The sequence below is a fragment of the Sapajus apella genome, unplaced genomic scaffold (genome assembly GCF_009761245.1).
Source record: "Sapajus apella isolate SASKATOON/1434 unplaced genomic scaffold, GSC_monkey_1.0 scaffold12, whole genome shotgun sequence".
Taxonomy (NCBI): domain Eukaryota; kingdom Metazoa; phylum Chordata; class Mammalia; order Primates; family Cebidae; genus Sapajus; species Sapajus apella.
Window position 1 is genome coordinate 25,845,821 of NW_022436952.1, and position 19,117 is coordinate 25,864,937.

Here is a 19,117-nt window from a genome sequence, read left to right on the forward strand (position 1 = left end):
TCCAGGACCCTGGACTGCTGCCAGCTTTCTTCACTCTGCCCTCGAATTCATCTTTCCTGTGTGTGAACTCCCCTTCCCCCTCCCCTCTCCTCAACGGTGAGCAGGCCCAGCCTGGGCACCCAATTCACAGTCCCAGACTCCTGTTCTTCTGCTTTTTATTGTCCACTTGTAGGGTGATCAGGAAGGGAAGGGTGCCCCCACTCCCCCCAGCCGGCCTCGCTTTCCATTGTTTTGTTTCCTCTTCCTGAGCCCATCGAAGTCCTAGGGTTTCATCTGGAGAGAAGGGTTTAAGTTCATGGCTTTCTCATACCAGGCATGAGATCTTGTCCATGTGACCGTGGGTCCCCTAGAACCCCCCCACTCAGCTCCTCTACCGCCCTGGCCAGTGCAAACATCCACTTGCCTCTGCCCAGGCTAAGTCTGCCAGGCTGTGGGGGTTCTGGCTTGGGGGGGTTGGGGTTGCTTCCACTCTCCCTCTCTGAACTCCCTGAGCTCTGCCAGCTCAGCTCCTTGGCCACCAGCCACAGACACCAGCGGGATACCACCTGAGACTCACTGTCTTTGAAGGACAGAGAAATACCTGGAGTGGGGTGGCATGGCAGAGAGGAATCAAGGAGGAGGCATGGAGCCAGCGGGTGGTGCCAAGCTGGAGGGGGTCCCAGCCCCTTCTGAGTCTCCCTGGTTCCTCTCCTGTCCGATGTGGGCCTTGGACTCCATACTGTTCAGGGCCTTTGCTACCACCTGTTGCTGATGTACTGGTCTGAAAAAATTAAGAGGGCCGGGAAATGGAAGCTTGCCAAGAGACAGGCCCAGGGAGATGGTGGCCTGGTGCCCTCAACAGGCTGCAGTGGTGTCACTGTCACCATCAGGGAGCTCTCCGGGGCCTTGTGATCCCTAAAGGGGCCTCCTATGTGGTCCAGCAGGTGGACCTCAGTGTTTCCGGGGTTCTCAATCAATCACCCAGGTCCAGTGTGCGGAGCCTAGAATCAGGGATCAGGGGTAGGGTACCCATCAGGCTATTGGTTCCCAGCCGTCCTGCCCCCTAGGCTGTCCTGCCCAGGCTCTCACCGTCCTGATGCTCATCTTCCACATCCTCCATAAGCTCTGGATGGGAGCAGGACCTCAGGTATAGTCCTTTGCCATAATACTCCTTTCGATGCAGAGCAATCTCCTGCCCCAGTATGATGGTGGCCAGAGCTGGGGGGGACTGACTTCTGTAGGTGGAGGAATCTGAGAAATCAGCCAAATGAATCTAAGTCTTCTGGCCACCTGGTGTATCCAGGCCTCCCAGGTGTCTGTCATGGCCCCTCACCAGAGGGGAGAAGCTCAGGTCCCAGGTCTTCATCTCACTGACTTTTCTTACCCTTCCCATTTGAGAAGAACTTTAGTGAACCTCTCCACTGCCCCTCATGGTTGTTTCGGACTTTTATTTATTTATTTTATTTATTTATTTAGATGGAGTTTTGTTCTTGTTTCCCAGGCTGGAGTGCAGTGGCCCAATCTCGGTTCACCACAACCTCCGCCTTCCGGGTTCAAGTGATTCTCCGGCCTCAGCCTCCTGAGTTGCTGGGATCACAGGGGTGTACCACTACGCCTGGCAATATTTTTTATTTTTTTTAATTTTATTTTTGAGACAGGATCTCGCTGTATCACCCAGGCTGGAATGTGGTAGCGCCATCATCACTCGCTGCAGCCTCAAACTCCTGGGCTCAAGCTATCGTCCCACCTCGGCCGCCCAAGGTGCTGGGATTATAGGAGTGACCCACTGGACCTGGCCAACAAATCAGCCCCCAATCAGACTTTCTATTTCTCAACAGCCCACAATCTCTGGGGGCTATCCTGAGTGGGGTGCTTCCTCCAGCTGCCCTTTTTCTTTCCTGGGGTCACCTCCCAGCATTACCTCCCTGTCAGACAGCAGGGTCTTGGGCTGATGCACTGAGGAAGACAGACTGTGGCAGAGAAGTGAGGAGCAGGCTCTGGACTACAATACCCCAGTCCCCGGAGCCCCACCATCGCTAACCCTGGGCTTTAAGGATGTGCCTCTGGGTGGCGAGGCCTGGCTCGTCTTTGGCTCCTCTGGCTAGTTCTCCTGCCCAGCCTCTCTGCACAGGCTTGGGCTCCGGGTCCAGCATCACATCTTGACTGCCACCGCTGATACTGATACTACCACCACTGCCATCCTCTTCATCCTCCAAGGGCCGGTTTTTCCAAGCCTTGAGAAACTTCCCTTCGGCATAGTGTGCTTTGCGGCGCTTTTCAAAGTCGGTGGAGTCTGTGACCATAGTGAGAGCTTGGCTTTCCCATCTCACTCTCGCTGAAGGCGCACTCCACCTCCCCCTTTCCATTCAATCTCCAACCCTCATCTCACATGTCTTGGAAAAGCTGTCTGCAGGCCCTGAGCTCCTGTCAGCATGGTTCTGGAGGACCTTGGGGTAGATATTGTCCATCATGGCAATCCTGAAGGGGAGGGAGACTATTTGGGGGCATCGAGAGAAGAAAATAGCAATGGGGACAGGTGGTAAACAGGGCCAAGTTGGCAGACCCCACCTCCACCCAGGCCTGATGGAAATTGTAGTATCTCCCACTGTGGGTGTCAGAAAGCAGACCTGAGTTCAAGGCTGAAGGGAGGAAGAGGCCCCAGTCCCCAGCTGATCTCTGGCAGGACTCTCACCTCTCTGCTAGCACCTCGGGATTCACTGAGCGGGAGGAACTGGCAGAGAGGTCCTCAAAACTGTCTTGCAGCCTGCAGAGGAGGGGGAAGCAGTGCCAGGAGGTGGGGGTCAGGCAGTGTCCAGTCCCCGAGGCTGTCTCTGCCTCCTCCACCTGTCCCCTCCATGGAACAGAGAAGAATCTCTGGACTGAAGGGCTGGGGAGGGCTCACCACCTGTGGTAGGGAGTGTTGGGCTCATCCACCATCATAAATCCATAGTCCTTGTCAGCAGGGTGGTAGGTGGCCAGGATATTCATCTCATCCCAGTGCTGAGACTTCTTTCTGAGGCTGAGGGAGGTGACCTTTTAGTGACCCCCTCCTCATAGGCGTCCCTCATTTTTCCAGTCATTCAAAACAGTTTTTGTTGTTGTCGTTTGTTTTTTGAGATGGAGTCTTGCTCTGTCACCCAGGCTGAGTGCAATGGTGCAGTCTCAGCTCATTGCAACCTCTGCTTCCCAGGTTCAAGCCATTCTCCCACCTCAGCCTCACATGTAGCTGCGATTACAGGTGCTTGCCACCACATCCGGCTAATTTTTGTACTTTTAGTAGAGACGGGGTTTCACCATGTTGGCCAGGCTGGTCGCGAACTCCTGACCTCAGGTGATCTGCCCACCCCAGCCTCCCAAAGTGCTGGGATTACAGGCGTGAGTCACCGCGCCCGGTAAAAGAGTTTTCTTATACCCTTTTGTTGAGGCTGGGAATGGGATCAGACTTAATGATAATCATAGTACGGTGCAGCCAGGATTTACGGGACACCTGCTCTTCTGAAAGCCTAGAACCTCGGATTTCCCACTCAATTGCTCTCACCTACTCTAATCGTTCTTAAGGCTCTGCCCCTTTCCTTTTGGCTCCGCCCCTCCAGTGTCCTGAACCCTCCAGACCCTGGGCTGCCTGACCGCAGAGCTGAACTCCTTACTTCTCCACATTAGGGGATTTCTGCATCAAGTTGGAACTGTTCTTTCGTAGGATGCTCCGGGGCCGGTCCACTTGGGAGTTTTGGGGGTTCAAGCAAGTTGACTCAGAGTGCGGACTGCACCCAGGGCTGTTTACCTCTTGCCCTGCAGGCGCCCCAGATACACTTGTTCTAGGCCCGAGGGTGTTGAATCCACTAGGGTTCGTGCCAGACCCAAGGCTGTGGCTGGCAGCCTCCCCTGAGTGCTGACTGGGCCCGGAACCAAGGACCACTATCCCATTGGAGGGCCAGCTTGCACCAGTACTGCGAGTTACACTGCCCCCTGAGAGCACGAGGGGCCTAGAACCGTGAAACAAGACTACTCCAGAGGGCTGCCCAGCGCCTGCCTCGACTCCTCTCACCGCTCGGGGCACTCCTCCAGCTGCCCCTCCATGGGAGTCCCGGCTGAGGCCGCCAGCAGCCCCTAGGGACTCCACCTTCTCCGACGCCCCACCCGGGGGATGCTCTCAGCGATCCCGCCCCGCCTCCTGGCTCCACTAGCCCCGCCCCTAGCCCCGCCCCCACCGCGGGCCGGCCAGGGGTGCTCCGGCTGAGTCCCGGGTCCCCTTCTCCCCTGCTCCCGAGCCACGGTGGGCGGAATCAAGACTCGGGCTGGAATTCCCTCCACTCGCCCCTTTCCTTTGTGTTCCACCTAAAGACTTTCTTTCTTTGCGCGATTTGTTCCAGCCCTTCTCCATCACCACCCTCATCCAAATCAGCCAATCCCAGTCAGGGGGCCAGGCCAGGGGGCGAGAAGCTCGATTGTGACGTCACGGTCCCCCAGCCTGAGTGTGAGCGTCGGGGAGTTGGGCTGAGGGCTAAATGGCCCTAAGGGAGATCTTTTGGGGTCCTCAGCGCCGTTGCTCGAAACTGCCTATCAGGATTCCTTAGACTCTTTATTTTTGGCCTTAACATAGACTAGTTTGGTTGAGTTGGAGTTGAGGCTGAGCTTGACTTGAAATACCAGCGAGCTTCCCCCAGCCCTGCCGGTCGTCTCGCTCGGTCTCTCCAGAGAGCTGTGAGGCAAAGTGGAGGGATTGCGGCACTGTCGCAAGACACTTCGGTCTCAGTGGCCTTGCAGGCATAGACTTTCACTACCACTTCCCTGGGTCCTCCAGACTCGGCTCACACTGTTTCGGAGCGTGCAGCCTGAAAGGAGTCACGCCCTCCTCTTGCCGTAAAGTGAGTGCTTCAAGGTGTCACCTCCCCCAAGCGGGGGCGGAGTCATCGGTACCGCTGTCGCAAAGCAGAAAGTGTTTAGACTCCAGTACCCCACCGTCGTAAAGATGCCTGCGGTGGGCGTGTCTTCCACTGTCGCAAAAGCTCCCTTCCCAAGTCTTCGTCCCTCTTGGAGCCACTCCGTCACCCCGCTATGCCGTAAAGTGAGCCTCCCGACCGCGTCGTCCTTCGGTTCTCACCGTGGTCGTCCCCAGCTCCTAGCCCGGGCTGCTTCATTGCCCAGCAGTGCCGTAAAGCATATCTGGCCTCAGCCCCCGGTCGTATTCCTCAGGGTGTCTGCCCGCCGCGGTTGCCACGGTGCCGCCAAGCGCGGCTGTCGCGCTGCCCCGGTGTCAGCGGAGATGGCGGCGGGGTCGGGTGGGAGTGGGGGCTCTGGGGTAGGCCCCGGACCGGTGCCGGGCGGGGGTGGGGGTGGGGGCCTCAGCGGAAGCAGCTCAGGACCGGGGTCCAGCGGGGTTCTCGGTAGCGGCGGGGAGCTGCACCCGCGCACTGGGCGCTTGGTGAGCCTGTCGGCCTGTGGGCGTACAGCGCGGCGGCAGCAGCCGGGCCAGGAGTTTAACCACGGGCTGGTGTTGAGCCGGGAACCCTTGCGCGATGGACGCGTCTTCACCGTCCGCATCGACCGCAAGGTGCAGCGCTGGGTTCGCGGAACCAAGATGTGGAGGGCGGTGGGAGGGGACTAGAGGGAGACGGCGTAGGACAGCTTGGGTAGCTCACATCGCCGGGCACCGAGGGAACAGAAAGGTGATAGAGCACCAGGGGACGGGCAGGAAGACAGCATGAATCAGAAACATTCAGTTTGAAGGAGAAGACATTAAGAGCTTGAGTTTTCTCAAGATCCAGAAGCAAAGAAGGGACACGAGGGCTAACTCGCTAGACTGGCTGGGACCAGACCTCCTGGTACAATTTCTTGGGCGTGGAGGATGGAGAGATGTCAGAGATGTGATGGCAAGAGAAGAGAGATACCAAGGAACAAACAAACCTAATCCCAGCCCTTTGGGAGTCCGAGGTGGGCAGATCACTTGAGGTCAGGGATTCAAGACCAGCCTAGTGAATGTGATGAAACAACCCCGTCTCTACTAAAAATACAAAAATTAGCCATGCGTGGTGGCGCGCCCCTGTAATCCCAGCTCCTCTGGAGTCTGAGGCGGGAGAATGGTTTGAACCTGGGAGGCGGAGGTGGCAGTGAGCCGAGATCGTGCCACTGCACTCCAGCCTAGGCAACAGAATGCGTGAGACTCTGTCTCAAAACAAAACAAAAAAAACAAACCATTGAAGGATAAACTCACAGGCTGTGCTGGAAAGAGGTGAGGAGAACTATCCAGGGTGAGGGAGGTGTGCGTGATTCACTGAAGAGGCTACACTCACAGAAAAAGAAATTGGGAGAAGATTGAATCTGGGTAGAGCCTGATCCTTGGAGAGAATTAGGCCAAGGGAAGGGAATGATACACAAGAGCAAGAGGTGTGGGTATAGGAAGTCGGTGAATTTGGATGGTTGGAGAGCCATAGAGACCAGGAAAGTCAGAGGAGACAGGAGGCTAGAGAACTAAGGAACTCTTGCTTGGCTTGGAAAGGAGTGGTGCAGTAAAGACTGAGTAGAAAGCAGAATTGCTAAAGGAAAGAAAGCCCAAATAATTACCGAGCCAGAGTCCAGAAAATTACTATGTGCATATCTGGATTAGTGTTCCAAGAGAAAGCCAGTTAGCTACCTGAGAGGTGGGAAGATATGGTAGTCTGTGGAATAGGGGGTGGCCCATTTTAAGCCTCTGTCCACTACCCCTATCCCAGGTCAACTCCTGGAGTGGCTCCATTGAGATTGGGGTGACAGCGTTGGATCCCAGTGTGCTGGACTTTCCAAGCAGTGCCACAGGGCTGAAGGGGGGCTCGTGGGTAGTGTCAGGCTGCTCTGTGCTGAGAGATGGACGCTCTGTGTTGGAGGAGTATGGTCAGGACCTGGACCAGCTTGGCGAAGGGGACCGTGTGGGTGTGGAGCGCACAGCTGCTGGGGAGCTGCGGCTCTGGGTGAATGGGCGGGATTGTGGAGTGGCTGCCACAGGCCTGCCCCCGCGTGTCTGGGCCGTCGTGGACCTTTATGGCAAGTGCACCCAGATCACTGTGCTACCCCCTGAGCCAGGCTTCAGCCCCGCTACTCCCATCCCCACACCTCCCCTCGAGTCCTTGGCCCCCCCTGAAGACTCTGCCTTGGCCGAACAGGGGACCTCTGCTGATGAAGGTGAGAACACAGCTAGGGCAGTGGTGGTGGGATGGGGATGGAATGGGGGAAATAACAGTGACAAGACAGGCTGGGTGTGGCAGGGCCACTCTGATCCCCAAGTCTGTTGAATGGGAGAGCGGGAGCTAGAGGATGGGGTATCTCCTGGCTGTGGGCCCTGAATTAGGGACTGAACCCTTATTCCCCTCCCATCCTACCTGGTCCCCAGCCTTCATGGTGTCCCCAGCGCAGGCCCGGCCGGAGACGTTTCCTAACAGCCTTGAGTCGCATAATGGTGAGGGCTTTGGGGAGGCCCTGGGAAGGGGAGTGGGAAGTGAGGTGGACAAGGGAGGGCCCTCAGGAGAAGGGGTACAGACAGAGGCACCAAGCCTGGGGGCATAGAGCCTCCTTCTTCCTTCTGCTTCTCCCAGCTTTCTTCTTCCATCCTGCTGCTATAGACTTTGCCAGCATGGAGCTGTCCGAGGTGGTGAGCAACACCATCCTGTCTGCCTACAATGGAGGGCTCCTGAATGTGAACCTGAGCTCCCCACCGGCAGGGGAAGGCCTGGGGTCTAGTGGTGCTGCCACCTCGCCCATCCTCACTTCCAACGATGCCCTGCTTTTTCATGAAAAGTGTGGGACCCTCATCAAACTCAGCAACAATAATAAGACAGCTGAGCGCCGGCGGCCCCTGGATGAATTCAACAATGGGGTTGTCATGACCAACCGCCCACTTCGGGACAATGAGATGTTTGAGGTGTGAAAGTCCTGTGGTCTGGTTGGCGCCTTATCCCTGGGAGCTAAAGATGGAGCTTCGCCCTTGATGCTAGGAGGGTGGGCCCTGGGGAAGAACCAAGGGCTGAAGGTCCTTTTATGCATTTATATTCCCTGCTTTTCCCTTCTTTCCCTCAATGCCAGATCCGTATCGACAAGCTTGTTGATAAGTGGTCAGGCTCCATTGAGATTGGTGTCACCACCCACAACCCCAACAGTTTGGAGTACCCAGCCACCATGACCAACCTCCAGTCAGGTACCAGCCCTGGGCAGGGGTGGGGGTGCAGGCCTGGTGTTGCTGAGGGGAAGGAAGCCCATACCTCAACCCGAGTGTCCATCATCACCCAGGCACCATCATGATGAGCGGCTGTGGAATTCTAACGAATGGCAAGGGTACCCGCCGGGAGTACTGCGAATTCAGTCTGGATGAGTTGCAGGTGAGGGTGGGCACAGAGCCTCGGGTCACTCTCCAGCAGAGCCACAGGTACTCTGTCCCTGCCTGGGCACCAAGCAGGGTCTCTCCTCTGCAACCTAGAGCATGTCCCTATATCTTCTGCCTAAAGGTTCCTTCCGAGAAGGCTGAGTTGCCCAAGAATTCAGCACTCAGATTTTGGAGTCAGATGGTTGAATTCCTCTTACTGTTTGCCCATTTGTAGTGGCGAACTGAGGCAAGAAGCTTACCCTCTTTGGTTGTTCCTCCATTTGCTGCAGTCTTTAAAATGAGCCTCCGAGTAGGCTGATTCCATAGGCTGAGACTTGTCAAAGCTGACGTCTGTGAGGTGGTTTAACTCAGTGCCTGACTCATGTTGAGCACTGAGGAAACGTAGAAATTGTCATATCTGGAAAACAAGGGCCCAGGACCTGTCCTTGAGGGTGATCTGAGACTGGCGAATACTTTCTGGAGTTGTTCCCGTGTGGAGTGGGGTGCTGGGCAGGCCCCGGGACTCCTCTGAACTATTTTTCTTCTTTGAGTAGGAGGGTGACCACATTGGTCTCACAAGGAAGTCCAACTCGGCCCTGCACTTCTTCATCAATGGCATTGATCAGGGTAAGGGCCGCTCAGAGAGGGCCTCTGGGCTAGGGCGTTCGGTGGGCCTGGGATTGGGGTCCATACCTCATCCTCCTGCTTCTCTTTGGTGCTTGGTTTCCCTGTGTGTGACTTTCTCCTCTCATTCTGCCTGCCCACTCCCACATCCCTGTACCTTCCTGCCACAGGAGTGGCGACCCCCTTGACGCCCCCAGTGGTATATGGTGTGGTGGACTTGTATGGGATGGCAGTGAAGGTGACCATCGTCCACAATAACAACCACAGTGACCGTCTCCGCCGAAACAACGCCATCCTACGGGCACTGTCCCCCGAGGGTGCTCTCCGACGAGCTGCTCCTGCCCAGGCAGAACCCGAGCGCCTGCTCTTCCACCCCAACTGTGGCCAGAAGGCAGCCATCACCCACGAGGGACGCACTGCCCTGAGGCCCCAGTATGGCCCATGGAGTGGGGAGAAGCCTGAAGAAGGGGTTTGAATGGGAGAGGGGTGGGACAAGGAAGTGGAAGGCAGAGGGAGCCTGGTGGGGGAGCTTCCTGGAGGTTGAGGTTTAGCTCTTTGGCTTGGGGCAGTGAGTGTTGGCAGGCATTGCCGGGTGAAGCCTTGGCACACTGAGAGCATGTATTGGGGACCTGACTCTCCACTCACTGTGCCCTTAGTGCCACCGATGACTTCAATCATGGCGTAGTGCTGAGCAGCCGAGCCCTGCGGGATGGAGAGGTGTTCCAGGTGCGCATCGACAAGATGGTGGACAAATGGGCTGGCTCCATTGAAATTGGCGTCACCACCCACAACCCTGCCTACCTCCAGTTGCCCTCTACCATGACCAACTTGCGCTCTGGTGAGTTCCCAGGAAGGGCAGGACCAGGATAGGGTTTTGGGGGGAAGCTGTTCCCAGAGCCCTGGCACTCGTTCTCCAGCCTCTTTTTCACTTGTCACTCTTGTGACCACTCATTCAATGGCTAGAGAGTGCCCCATGGGCAGGGAGCTGCAGAGTTTTCTTGTCCTGCTAGGGAAGAAAGCCAGTTGTCCAAGAAAAGGCAAGGTGGGCTGTGGGCTCGGGAGTCCTGTGGGCGCTGCTATGGAAAGGAGAGGAGCCCTGCGTGTCCCCTCATGTCCCCTACTGCTCCTTGTCCTCCCAGGGACCTGGATGATGACTGGGAATGGGGTGATGCACAATGGGACGACCATCCTGGATGAATACGGGCACAACCTGGACCGCCTCAAGGTGGGAAAGTGGGCATGCTGCCGGGCAGCCGCAGCAGGCTTCACAGGCACTGTGGGGCTGACACAGGACCAGCCCCGGCAGGAACTCTGCCTGACTCCTCACTCCAGCACCCCCTTCTTCCAAGGCAGGGGACACGGTGGGCGTGGTACGGCGGGAGGACGGGACTCTCCACTTCTTTGTCAATGGGATGACTCAGGGCCCTGCTGCCTGGAACGTGCCCCCGGGCGTCTATGCTGTCGTCGATCTCTATGGCCAGGCGGCCCAGGCCACCATTGTGGACGACGTGGGTGAGGGCCGGGCTGGGCTGGGGCTTAGGGTGGCCTTGGGAGGTCTTAGAGACACCTAGAGACCTAAGAGTGATGTCCACTTTTACAGAGGTGCCTCCAGTTCCTGAGCCACTCCCTGAAGGGAACAACCAGGTGTCTCCAAGCTCCCCGTCCTCAGGGGCTGGGGGCTCTGACCTGCGCTTCCACCAGCTGCACGGCAGTAATGCAGTCATCACTAATGGGGGCCGCACTGCCCTCCGCCACAACTGCCGCAGCGAGTTTAATGATGCCATCGTCATCTCCAATCGGTCAGTCTCTTGACGTTTATGTCCCCACCTTCCTATTGCCTAGCCTCAGCCGCCCAAGCAGAGCCTCTCTGATCACCAATCTCCCTGGCAGGGCCCTGCGGGATGGAGAGCTGTTTGAAATTGTCATTCAGAAGATGGTGGACCGCTGGTCAGGCTCCATTGAGGCTGGTAAGGGGCGTCTGTGTGTGTGTTGGGGGCTGCTGGATGCCTGTGCCTTGGGGGAGCAGCCTTGACCTACCCCTGCCTCTTCCCAGGAGTGACTGCCATTCGCCCTGAAGACTTGGAATTCCCCAACACTATGACAGACATTGACTATGACACATGGATGCTGAGGTCGGGCTTCCTGCTTTTGGGGCCAGCTTAGGGCTGGGTGGAGCTGGCTGGCATCAGGGAAGCAAGGTTTAGGCCTACGATGGCTGTGGGCAGTGGCAGACCTAGGGGATCTGCCTGTCCCCTCCCTTGGATTCTGGGAATCCCTACTTAGTCCCGCAGGGACTCAGTCCTTCTTTCTCTTAGGTAGTTCTTGCTTTTTCCTGAGAGGATCCCAGGGACAAAGGAGATAGGATTGGGCCTTACGCCCAGATCAAGACCCCAGCCCAAGGCACTGGAAGGTTCTGACAGGCAGGGAGTGGGCAGGGGCCCATGTGAAGATGAAGCTGGCAGGCTGATTCACCCTTCTGCCGTTCCCCCCAGTGGCACAGCCATCATGCAAGATGGGAACACAATGCGCAACAATTATGGGTGTGACCTGGACGCGCTAGGCACAGGTGCGCGCATTGGCATGATGCGAACTGCCAAGGGTGACCTGCACTACTTTATCAACGGCCAGGACCAAGGCGCCGCATGCTCGGGCCTGCCTCCGGGTAAAGGTGACTATGTGGCTTTCAGCCTGCCGCCCTCAGCCCAGACCACCCTGGCTGTTAGGCTTCTGACCTTCCCTCTCCTCCCCAGAGGTGTATGCGGTAGTCGATCTCTATGGCCAATGTGTCCAAGTTTCCATAACCAATGCCACCGGCCCCATGGACAACAGCCTGGCGACCAGCAACACTGCCACCGAGAAGTCCTTCCCACTACATTCCCCAGGTGTGCGGCAGGGTGGGGGCTGGATGGGCTCTGCTTGCCTGCTGTGCACCTGAGGAGTAGGGCTTCCAGGTTAGAGAGGCTATTCAAAGACAGCTGGCTGGGGTAGCCACCGGCTCCAGGGAGGGGACCGCTCACGGTGGCAAGCATCCAATGACAGGGAAGTTATAACTGGCACGTAGAGCCTGGACAGGACACCATAAGCTGAGCATGCCAGGTTTGGAAATGAGTCTTGCTATGATCAAAAGAGGTGTCAGGGCCTGGCACAGTAGCTCATGCCTATAATCCCGGCACTTTGGGAGGTCAAGGCGGGTGGATTGCTCCGGCACAAGAGTTTAAGACCAGGCTGGGAAACATGACGAAACCCCGTCTCTACTAAAAGTACAAAAATTAGGCAGGTGTGGTGGCACGTACCTGTGGTCCCAGTTACTTGGGAGGCTGAAGTGGGAGGATCACTGGAGTCCAGGAAGTCAAGGTTGCAGTGAGCCATGATTGTGCCACTGCACTCTAGCTGAGTGACAGAGCAAGACCCTGCCTCAAAAAAAAATAGAATAAAAGCCGGGTGCGGTAACTCACGCCTGTAATCCCAGCACTTTGGGAGACCAAGGCAGGAGGATCACGAGGTCAAGAGATCGAGACCATCCTGGCCAATACAGTGAAACCCCGTCTCTACTAAAAATACAAAAAAATTAGCCAGGCGTGGTGGCACGTGCCTGTGGTCCCAGCTACTCGGGAGGCTGAGGCGGAAGAATCACTTGAACCCAGGAGGCGGAGGTTGCAGTGAGCCAAGATTGCGCCACTGCGCTCCAGCCTGGTGACAAAGCAAGACTCCGTCTCAAAAAAAAAAAAACAAATAAATAGAATAAAGAGGTGCCAGGAGGCCCTGAGGAGCAATGGCAGATGCAGATGGGAACTTGGTGCCCACATCTTGTTTCATCTGGAAACTCTGCTCTGTGTTCCACCTGAAGCTTGCCACCTGATCCTACCCCTTCCTCTGGTACCGTGTTTTCGCAGTGGCTGGCGTGGCTCACCGATTCCACAGTACTTGCGGCAAGAACGTCACTCTAGAGGAGGATGGCACGAGGGCAGTACGTGCTGCTGGCTATGCTCATGGCCTTGTCTTCAGCACCAAGGAACTCAGGGCTGAGGAAGTCTTTGAGGTAGGCCGTAGCAATGTGACAGAGGGGCTGCCAGGCCTATCACAACGGGCCAGCTCATATTTTCCGTGTCTCGTAGGTGAAAGTGGAAGAGCTGGATGAGAAGTGGGCAGGTTCCCTGCGGCTGGGGCTGACCACACTAGCACCAGGGGAGATGGGACCTGGAGCAGGCGGTGGCCCAGGGTTGCCTCCCTCCCTACCAGAGCTCCGGACGAAGACCACTTGGATGGTATCTAGCTGTGAAGTGAGACGTGATGGGCAGCTCCAGAGGATGAACTATGGCCGGAACCTAGAGAGGCTGGGGGTGAAGCAGCTGGCTCCAGGGACAGGGGAGGGGTTGGGAGTGGAGGTGGCAGGGAGAGGTGGGCTGAGCATCGTCTCTTCTCGTCTTGGCTTGGTCCTAGGTGGGGAGCCGTGTGGGTGTTCGTCGGGGGGCAGATGACACGATGCACATCCTCGTGGATGGAGAGGATATGGGGCCTGCAGCCACTGGCATTGCCAAGGTAGACCAGAGAGCTTCCTTGGGTTCTGGGAGTGTGGTTGAGGTCTTCTGCTGATCTCTGAGTTTTTGGGTCTTGTGTGTCTCCCAGAACGTGTGGGCTGTGTTGGATCTCTACGGGCCAGTTCGCAGTGTGTCAATTGTCAGTTCCACGAGGCTAGAGGAGTCAGAAGGCACCCAGCCTCCTTCCCCCAGTTCAGACACCGGCAGTGAGGGCGAGGAGGATGACGAGGGCGAGGAGCGTGGCCTGGGAGTAAGAGGCTGCAGGACGGTCTGCTATGCATAGGGATGGGCAATTGCTGGGCTGTTGGATGCCAGGCCTTTTCTGGATTTTCTGTTCATTGGGTGGAGGCTCACATTCAGGCTCTGTGCAGATGCCAGTGAGTGGGTCGATCCTGGCATTGGCAACCCATGCAGCTTAGTCCCTTCCTCCACACCAGGGCCAGAATGAAGTAGGTATCATGCCTGCCACCCTCGAGTTCCTGGAGAACCATGGGAAGAATATCCTCTTGTCTAATGGGAACCGTACGGCCACACGGGTGGCCAGCTACAATCAGGGCATCGTTGTCATCAACCAGCCTCTGGTGCCCCAGCTGCTGGTCCAGGTGGGCTCTGCCTCCTTATCCCTAGCTCCTCTCGCTCCACAGTGACCCAGGACCAACCTTCCTGAAGAAAGCCTTTTTTGAGTGGAGAAAAAGAAAGCAAGCCACTTGGATGAGCTTCCTGGGCTTTTATTCATAGCCTGTAATGGGGGTTGTCAGTCAGTTACCATGAAGTCCCTAGCTGGTGACTGGTAAGTGAAGCAGTAGGGACAGGCTGGAGTAGTCCAAGGGAAATGCTGGATCCTATATGTGGGGGCAGAGATGCCTTTCCAGAAGAGGGGGCCTTTTGACTACAAACAGGAAGATATGTCAAAAGGTAGCCAGGTAAATCTGGGTGCGATGGGTCATATCTGTAATCCCAGCACTTTGGGAGGCTGAGGCAGGCGGATCGCTTGAGCTCATGAGTTCATGACCAGCCTGAGCAACATAGCGAAACCTTGTCTACAAAAAAAATTTAAAAATTGGCTGGGCGTGGTGGCTCACGCCTGTAATCCCAGCACTTTGGGAGGCCCAGGCGGGTGGATCATGAGGTCCAGAGATCGAGACCATCTTGGCCAACACAGTGAAACCCTGTTTCTACTAAAGTACAAAAATGGGGCCGGGCGTGGTGGCTCACGCCTGTAATCCAAGCACTTTGGAGGCCAAGGCGGGTGAATCACCTGAGGTCGGGAGTTCAGGACCAGCCTGACTAACATGGTGAAACCCCATCTTTAAAAAATAAATAAATAAATAAAGTACAAAAATGAGCAGGGCATGGTGGTGCGTGCTGTATTCCCAGCTACTCGGGAGGTTGTAGCAGATGAATTGCTTGAACCCAGGAGGCAGAGGTTGCAATGATCTGAGATCGCGCCACTATACTCCAGCCTGGCGCCTGGTGACAGAGCAAGACTGTCTCAAAAAAAAAAAAAAAAAAAGCTAGCTAGGTGAAGGAGTCCTAGGGATAAGAATCCTTACAACAGAGGCAACAGTAAGATAAAGGTTCAAACAGGGAAGGTGCAGAGCAGATAATTTTTTTTTTTTTGAGACGGAGTTTCACTCTTGCCCAGGCTGGAGTGCAACAGCGATCTTGGGGCTCACTGCAACCTCCACCTCCCGGGTTCAAGCGATTCTCATGCCTCAGCCGCCCTAGTAGCTGGGATTACAGGCATGTACCATCATGCCTGGCTAATTTTGTATTTTTAGTAGAGACGTGGTTTCACATGTTGGTCAGGTTGGTCTTGAACTCCTGACCTCAATTGATCCACCCGCCTCAGCCTCCCAAAGTGCTCCAAAGTGCTGGGATTACAGGCATGAGCCACCGTACCCAGCTGATGGTTCTTTTTTTTTTTTAAAGAGGAGAAAAAACAACTACATTTGTATTTCTGGTGCTTCCAAGCATAAGAAAAGGCAGCATCCCAGGCCACACTCTGGGAGGTGCAATATTCCCTCCTTGGCTGGGGTGAGGAGCCTGGTTCTTCCCAGGAGGCTGTGATTGTGGAGTAGTTCCTTCTTCCCCAGGTGCGGATAGATTTCCTAAACCGACAATGGACATCTTCCCTTGTCCTGGGAGTCATCACCTGTGCACCTGAGAGGCTCAACTTCCCTGCTTCTGCCTGTGCCCTCAAACGGGCAGCCTGGCTGCTTCGGGGCCGTGGGGTCTTCCACAACGGTCTCAAGGTGAGTAGGAGCCAGAGAGAAGGGACGGGACCACGCCTCAGTAGGGAAGGGCTGGCCAGAAGGGAGAAGAGGGACCCCTGGCCCTGGAGGTAGGACCACAGGTATAAAAGGGGGACAGTAGTGGACAGGCAAGGCTGAGTACCACTGCCTGGTCAGTCTTAGGCCTGCTGCTTCCTGCAGTGTCCCTGCCATTGAGAATGTGCCAATTTTGGGGAAGGGGAGGGGCTCTAGGTAACTGCAGTGGGAGGAGAGCCTCGGCAGCAGGCAAGTGTGGAGACAAAGCCAAGGCACTGGCAGCAGGAAACAGAGTAAAGGGCGGGACAGCTGCTGTGGTGGAGTCTGACCTCTGGAAGACAGCTGGTCTCTCCTCCCAGATCTGTGAGAAGTTTGGGCCAAATCTGGACACGTGCCCTGAAGGCACCATCCTGGGACTGCGGCTGGACAGCTCTGGGGGACTGCATCTCCATGTCAATGGGGTGGACCAGGGGGTAGCTGTGCCAGATGTGCCCCAGCCCTGCCATGCGCTTGTAGACCTCTATGGCCAGTGTGAGCAGGTTAGTGGCAGTTGGGGCAGGGAGGAGGGGTGCCTGAGAGTCTGGGCTGTCCAGGACAGGGACAGTCTGTGGTCCAGGATCCGCAGGCTCTGGGATCTGACCAAGCTCTGTCTGACTACCCTCTTCTCCGCAGGTGACAATCGTGAACCCAGAACCAGGGGCTACCAGTGGGAAAAGTTCTGGAACCCAAGGGGACATGGAGAAAGCAGACATGGTGGACGGTGTGCCAGCCCAAAGGGACCCAGCTCCTGCCCCACTCCCCAACCCCAACCCTTCTAGCCCAGCTTCTGTGACCTGTGCCCCTCTGCTCCCTCAGGTATCAAGGAGAGTGTGTGCTGGGGTCCACCACCTGCTGCTAGCCCTCTAAAGAGCTGCGAGTACCATGCCCTTTGCTCTCGCTTCCAAGAACTCCTCCTGCTTCCTGGTGAGTCCCAGTCCCCCAGAACTGACTTCATTCCCAGGGCCAGGCCCAGAGCCTTGGAGAGCAGTTGGACGGTGGCAGTGTGTTGGAGATCAAGGGTGGGAGCCCAGCACCAAGCCTGCTACTCACTGTCCCGCAGAAGATTATTTCATGCCTCCGCCAAAGCGAAGCCTCTGTTACTGTGAGTCTTGCTGGAAGCTGCGAGGAGACGAGGCCCACAGGCGCAGAGGGGAGCCTCCCCGGGAATACGCATTGCCCTTTGGCTGGTGCAGATTTAACCTCAGGTACATATGGGCAGGGTCATGCATTTCCCCTACTGTTTGCTCCCTGGAGAAATGGGGATCCCAAGAGGGTGCATGGAAGAAGTGATAGAACTTTTGTCTAGGGAAAAGCCAGGAAGTGCCAGAAACTTCTTAAGGAAGAGCCCTGTGAAGCTCCTCCATGGGGGAGCCAGTGGCCTTTGTTCTACCTGCCCCGCTTGTCCACCTCCTAGAGTGAATCCCTGCCTGGAGGCTGGGACACTAACCAAGAAATGGCACATGGCATATCACGGGAGCAATGTGGCGGCTGTACGGAGAGTGCTGGACCGAGGGGAGCTGGGAGCAGGTACTGGGAGCAGGCCCTCGCAGGGTGGCTGAGCCCGGGGGCTGTGGAGGAATAAAGAGGGCTGTCCTAACCCAGTTCTCCTCCCAGGTACTGCCTCCATCTTGAGCTGCCGTCCCTTGAAGGGAGAGCCTAGGGTAGGGTTTGAGGAGCCTGGCGAGAACTGTGCACCTCCTCGGGAGGAGCAGCCCCCTCCGGTGCTGCTTTCCCCCTCCCTTCAATATGCTGGGGCTGAGCCCCTGGCCTCCAAAGTGCAGTGAGTACTGGGAGGGGCGGGGGGAGATCTCCAGGGCCTCAGACAAAGAGAGGCCCCAGCACAGCCACTGGGGTCTTCGTGATTTACCCTCCCCTTTTCTCATCTTGTCTTGCTAGCTGCCCAGTCTCCAACTCAGCCCTTTCTTCACTTACTGAACAAATACCACTTGTATGCTCTTCTAGTGGGCAAAAAAAAGGAACCTTGCTCTTGTAGAACTTCTGCCTTTACTCTATAATGTTTATACATAATAAATATTTAGTATGTCTAAGTAAGAACTACGGAAACAAAGAGTGGGGTGAAGGAAACAGCAGTGCTGTTGCTGTGGGCATCGTAAGAAGGTGGGAGGCCAGGTGGATTACGCCTGTAATCCCAGCACTTTGGGAGGCCGAAGCGGGCAGATCACAAGGTCAGGAATTCAAGGCCAGCCTGGCCAATATGGTGAAACCCCATCTCTACTAAAAATACAAAAATTAGCCTGGCATGGTGCCACCCGCCTGTAGTCCCAGCTACTTGGGAGGCTGAGGCAGGAGCATCACTTGAGCACAGGAGGCAGAGGTTGCAGTGAGCTGAGATTGCGCTACTGCACTCCAGCCTGGAAGGTGGAACATACTTGAGCAAAAGCTTGAAGAAGGAAGTAAAAGGTGAAATGAAGTGAAGGAAGTGAAGGGTAGCTGGGCAGGCTTTGGGAGGAAGAGCATTTCAGGTAGAAAGAACAGCTAGAACGAAGTTCCCATAAGGTGGGAGGATTTCCTAGGTACAGCAAGGCTTGTGTGGTTGGAACAGACTTTGCAAGGGGAGAGGTGATGGGGCGAGAGGCTTCACTCCCCTATTTCTTGTCTGACAGATTCCGGGATCCCAAATCCCAGCGGACGCACCAGGCTCAGGTGGCGTTCCAGGTGTGTGTGCGTCCTGGCTCCTACACCCCAGGACCCCCTTCCGCTGCTCTTGGAGAACCTTCTGACCCTCACTTCAGCCCAGCCGAACTTGAGTGGGTCACTAAGGAGAAGGGGGCCACACTCCTCTATGCCCTGCTGGTACGGGTGGAATGAGGGGTGAGACACCACTACTACAAGCACAGTCGGGCCTCAGGCCCATAGACTCTGAATGGCGACTGCCTCCACCTCATTCCCATGACTGTGGCATGCGCAGGTGCTGGGGCTCGGCGGCCGCTCAGGAGCATGTAGGCAGGCTCTCAGATGTAGGCGGGAAGCGGCACAGCTCCAGGTCCAGAGGCCCAGCACTCCGTCTGATGGGAGGAGCTGCGGGAGCCCAGCTCCAGGCCTTGGTACCCTTCTTCATGCACTGATTTGCGGAACATGACTCCCTATTACTCCCCTCCCCGACATCACTTAATTTATTTCCATTTTTGTTTCTGGTTACTGTGAATCCCAGAGGAGTCTCTACCTGTGCCCACATGAAGCTGCTTTTTCCGGGGCCACTGGGCGGGAGTGGGGAAGGGCGGGCGCACGGAAGACGGGGGCCTCTGTACAGTTGTTACTGACTCTGATTTCTAAGGAGCCAATAAACACCGTCTCAGAGCCTCCGCCTCAGCCTCTCT

General features: G+C 56.3%; 2 protein-coding genes across 10 annotated transcripts; one reads left to right on the forward strand and one right to left on the reverse strand.

Annotated features, from left to right (window-relative positions):
* Positions 1-883: 883 nt before the first annotated feature.
* Positions 884-4,867, reverse strand: LOC116553230 (protein phosphatase inhibitor 2-like). Of its 4 annotated transcripts, none has more exons than XM_032280511.1 (6): positions 4,025-4,867; positions 2,885-2,998; positions 2,672-2,743; positions 2,369-2,457; positions 1,069-1,230; positions 884-980 (listed from the first exon to the last, which is right to left on the reverse strand). In XM_032280511.1, exons 1-6 carry the CDS (start codon positions 4,054-4,056, stop codon positions 949-951), a joined length of 501 nt encoding a protein of 166 aa, XP_032136402.1. In that variant the 5' UTR covers positions 4,057-4,867; the 3' UTR covers positions 884-948. The 4 variants fall into 4 exon arrangements, with proteins under 4 accessions (XP_032136402.1, XP_032136401.1, XP_032136405.1 ...); XM_032280510.1 differs by having other exon boundaries at positions 2,882-2,998; XM_032280514.1 differs by having other exon boundaries at positions 2,882-2,998; positions 3,761-4,867.
* Positions 4,868-5,039: 172 nt separating this feature from the next.
* On the forward strand, positions 5,040-19,102 carry NEURL4 (neuralized E3 ubiquitin protein ligase 4). Of its 6 annotated transcripts, none has more exons than XM_032280481.1 (29): positions 5,040-5,530; positions 6,690-7,134; positions 7,343-7,408; positions 7,572-7,870; positions 8,032-8,143; positions 8,236-8,324; positions 8,863-8,935; positions 9,103-9,364; positions 9,589-9,770; positions 10,072-10,157; positions 10,282-10,444; positions 10,533-10,731; positions 10,823-10,899; positions 10,986-11,064; positions 11,425-11,600; positions 11,683-11,814; positions 12,826-12,971; positions 13,048-13,272; positions 13,373-13,471; positions 13,559-13,720; positions 13,908-14,072; positions 15,567-15,725; positions 16,100-16,279; positions 16,413-16,500; positions 16,596-16,703; positions 16,840-16,984; positions 17,194-17,306; positions 17,394-17,559; positions 18,404-19,102. In XM_032280481.1, exons 1-29 carry the CDS (start codon positions 5,243-5,245, stop codon positions 18,606-18,608), a joined length of 4,689 nt encoding a protein of 1,562 aa, XP_032136372.1. In that variant the 5' UTR covers positions 5,040-5,242; the 3' UTR covers positions 18,609-19,102. The 6 variants fall into 6 exon arrangements, 5 of the variants coding, with proteins under 5 accessions (XP_032136372.1, XP_032136376.1, XP_032136373.1 ...); XM_032280485.1 differs by having other exon boundaries at positions 13,048-13,197; XM_032280482.1 differs by having other exon boundaries at positions 11,425-11,594; positions 18,404-18,608.
* The last annotated feature ends 15 nt before the right edge of the window (positions 19,103-19,117 follow it).

What these genes read in the sequence shown, in the direction of transcription:
- LOC116553230 (XM_032280510.1), bottom strand. Translation starts at nt 4,056, where the DNA reads ATGGAGGGGCAGCTGGAGGAGTGCCCCGAGCG. An exon ending in AACACTCCCTACCACAGGTG is followed by an intron (nt 2,744 to 2,881) that starts GTGAGCCCTCCC and finishes CCTCCTCTGCAG; the next exon opens with GCTGCAAGACAGTTTTGAGG. An exon ending in AGACAGCTTTTCCAAGACAT is followed by an intron (nt 1,231 to 2,368) that starts GTGAGATGAGGG and finishes CTGATTTCTCAG; the next exon opens with ATTCCTCCACCTACAGAAGT.
- NEURL4 (XM_032280481.1), top strand. Translation starts at nt 5,243, where the DNA reads ATGGCGGCGGGGTCGGGTGGGAGTGGGGGCTCTGGGGTAGGCCCCGGA. An exon ending in TATGACACATGGATGCTGAG is followed by an intron (nt 11,065 to 11,424) that starts GTCGGGCTTCCT and finishes CGTTCCCCCCAG; the next exon opens with TGGCACAGCCATCATGCAAG. An exon ending in TGGTGCAGATTTAACCTCAG is followed by an intron (nt 16,985 to 17,193) that starts GTACATATGGGC and finishes TCCACCTCCTAG; the next exon opens with AGTGAATCCCTGCCTGGAGG.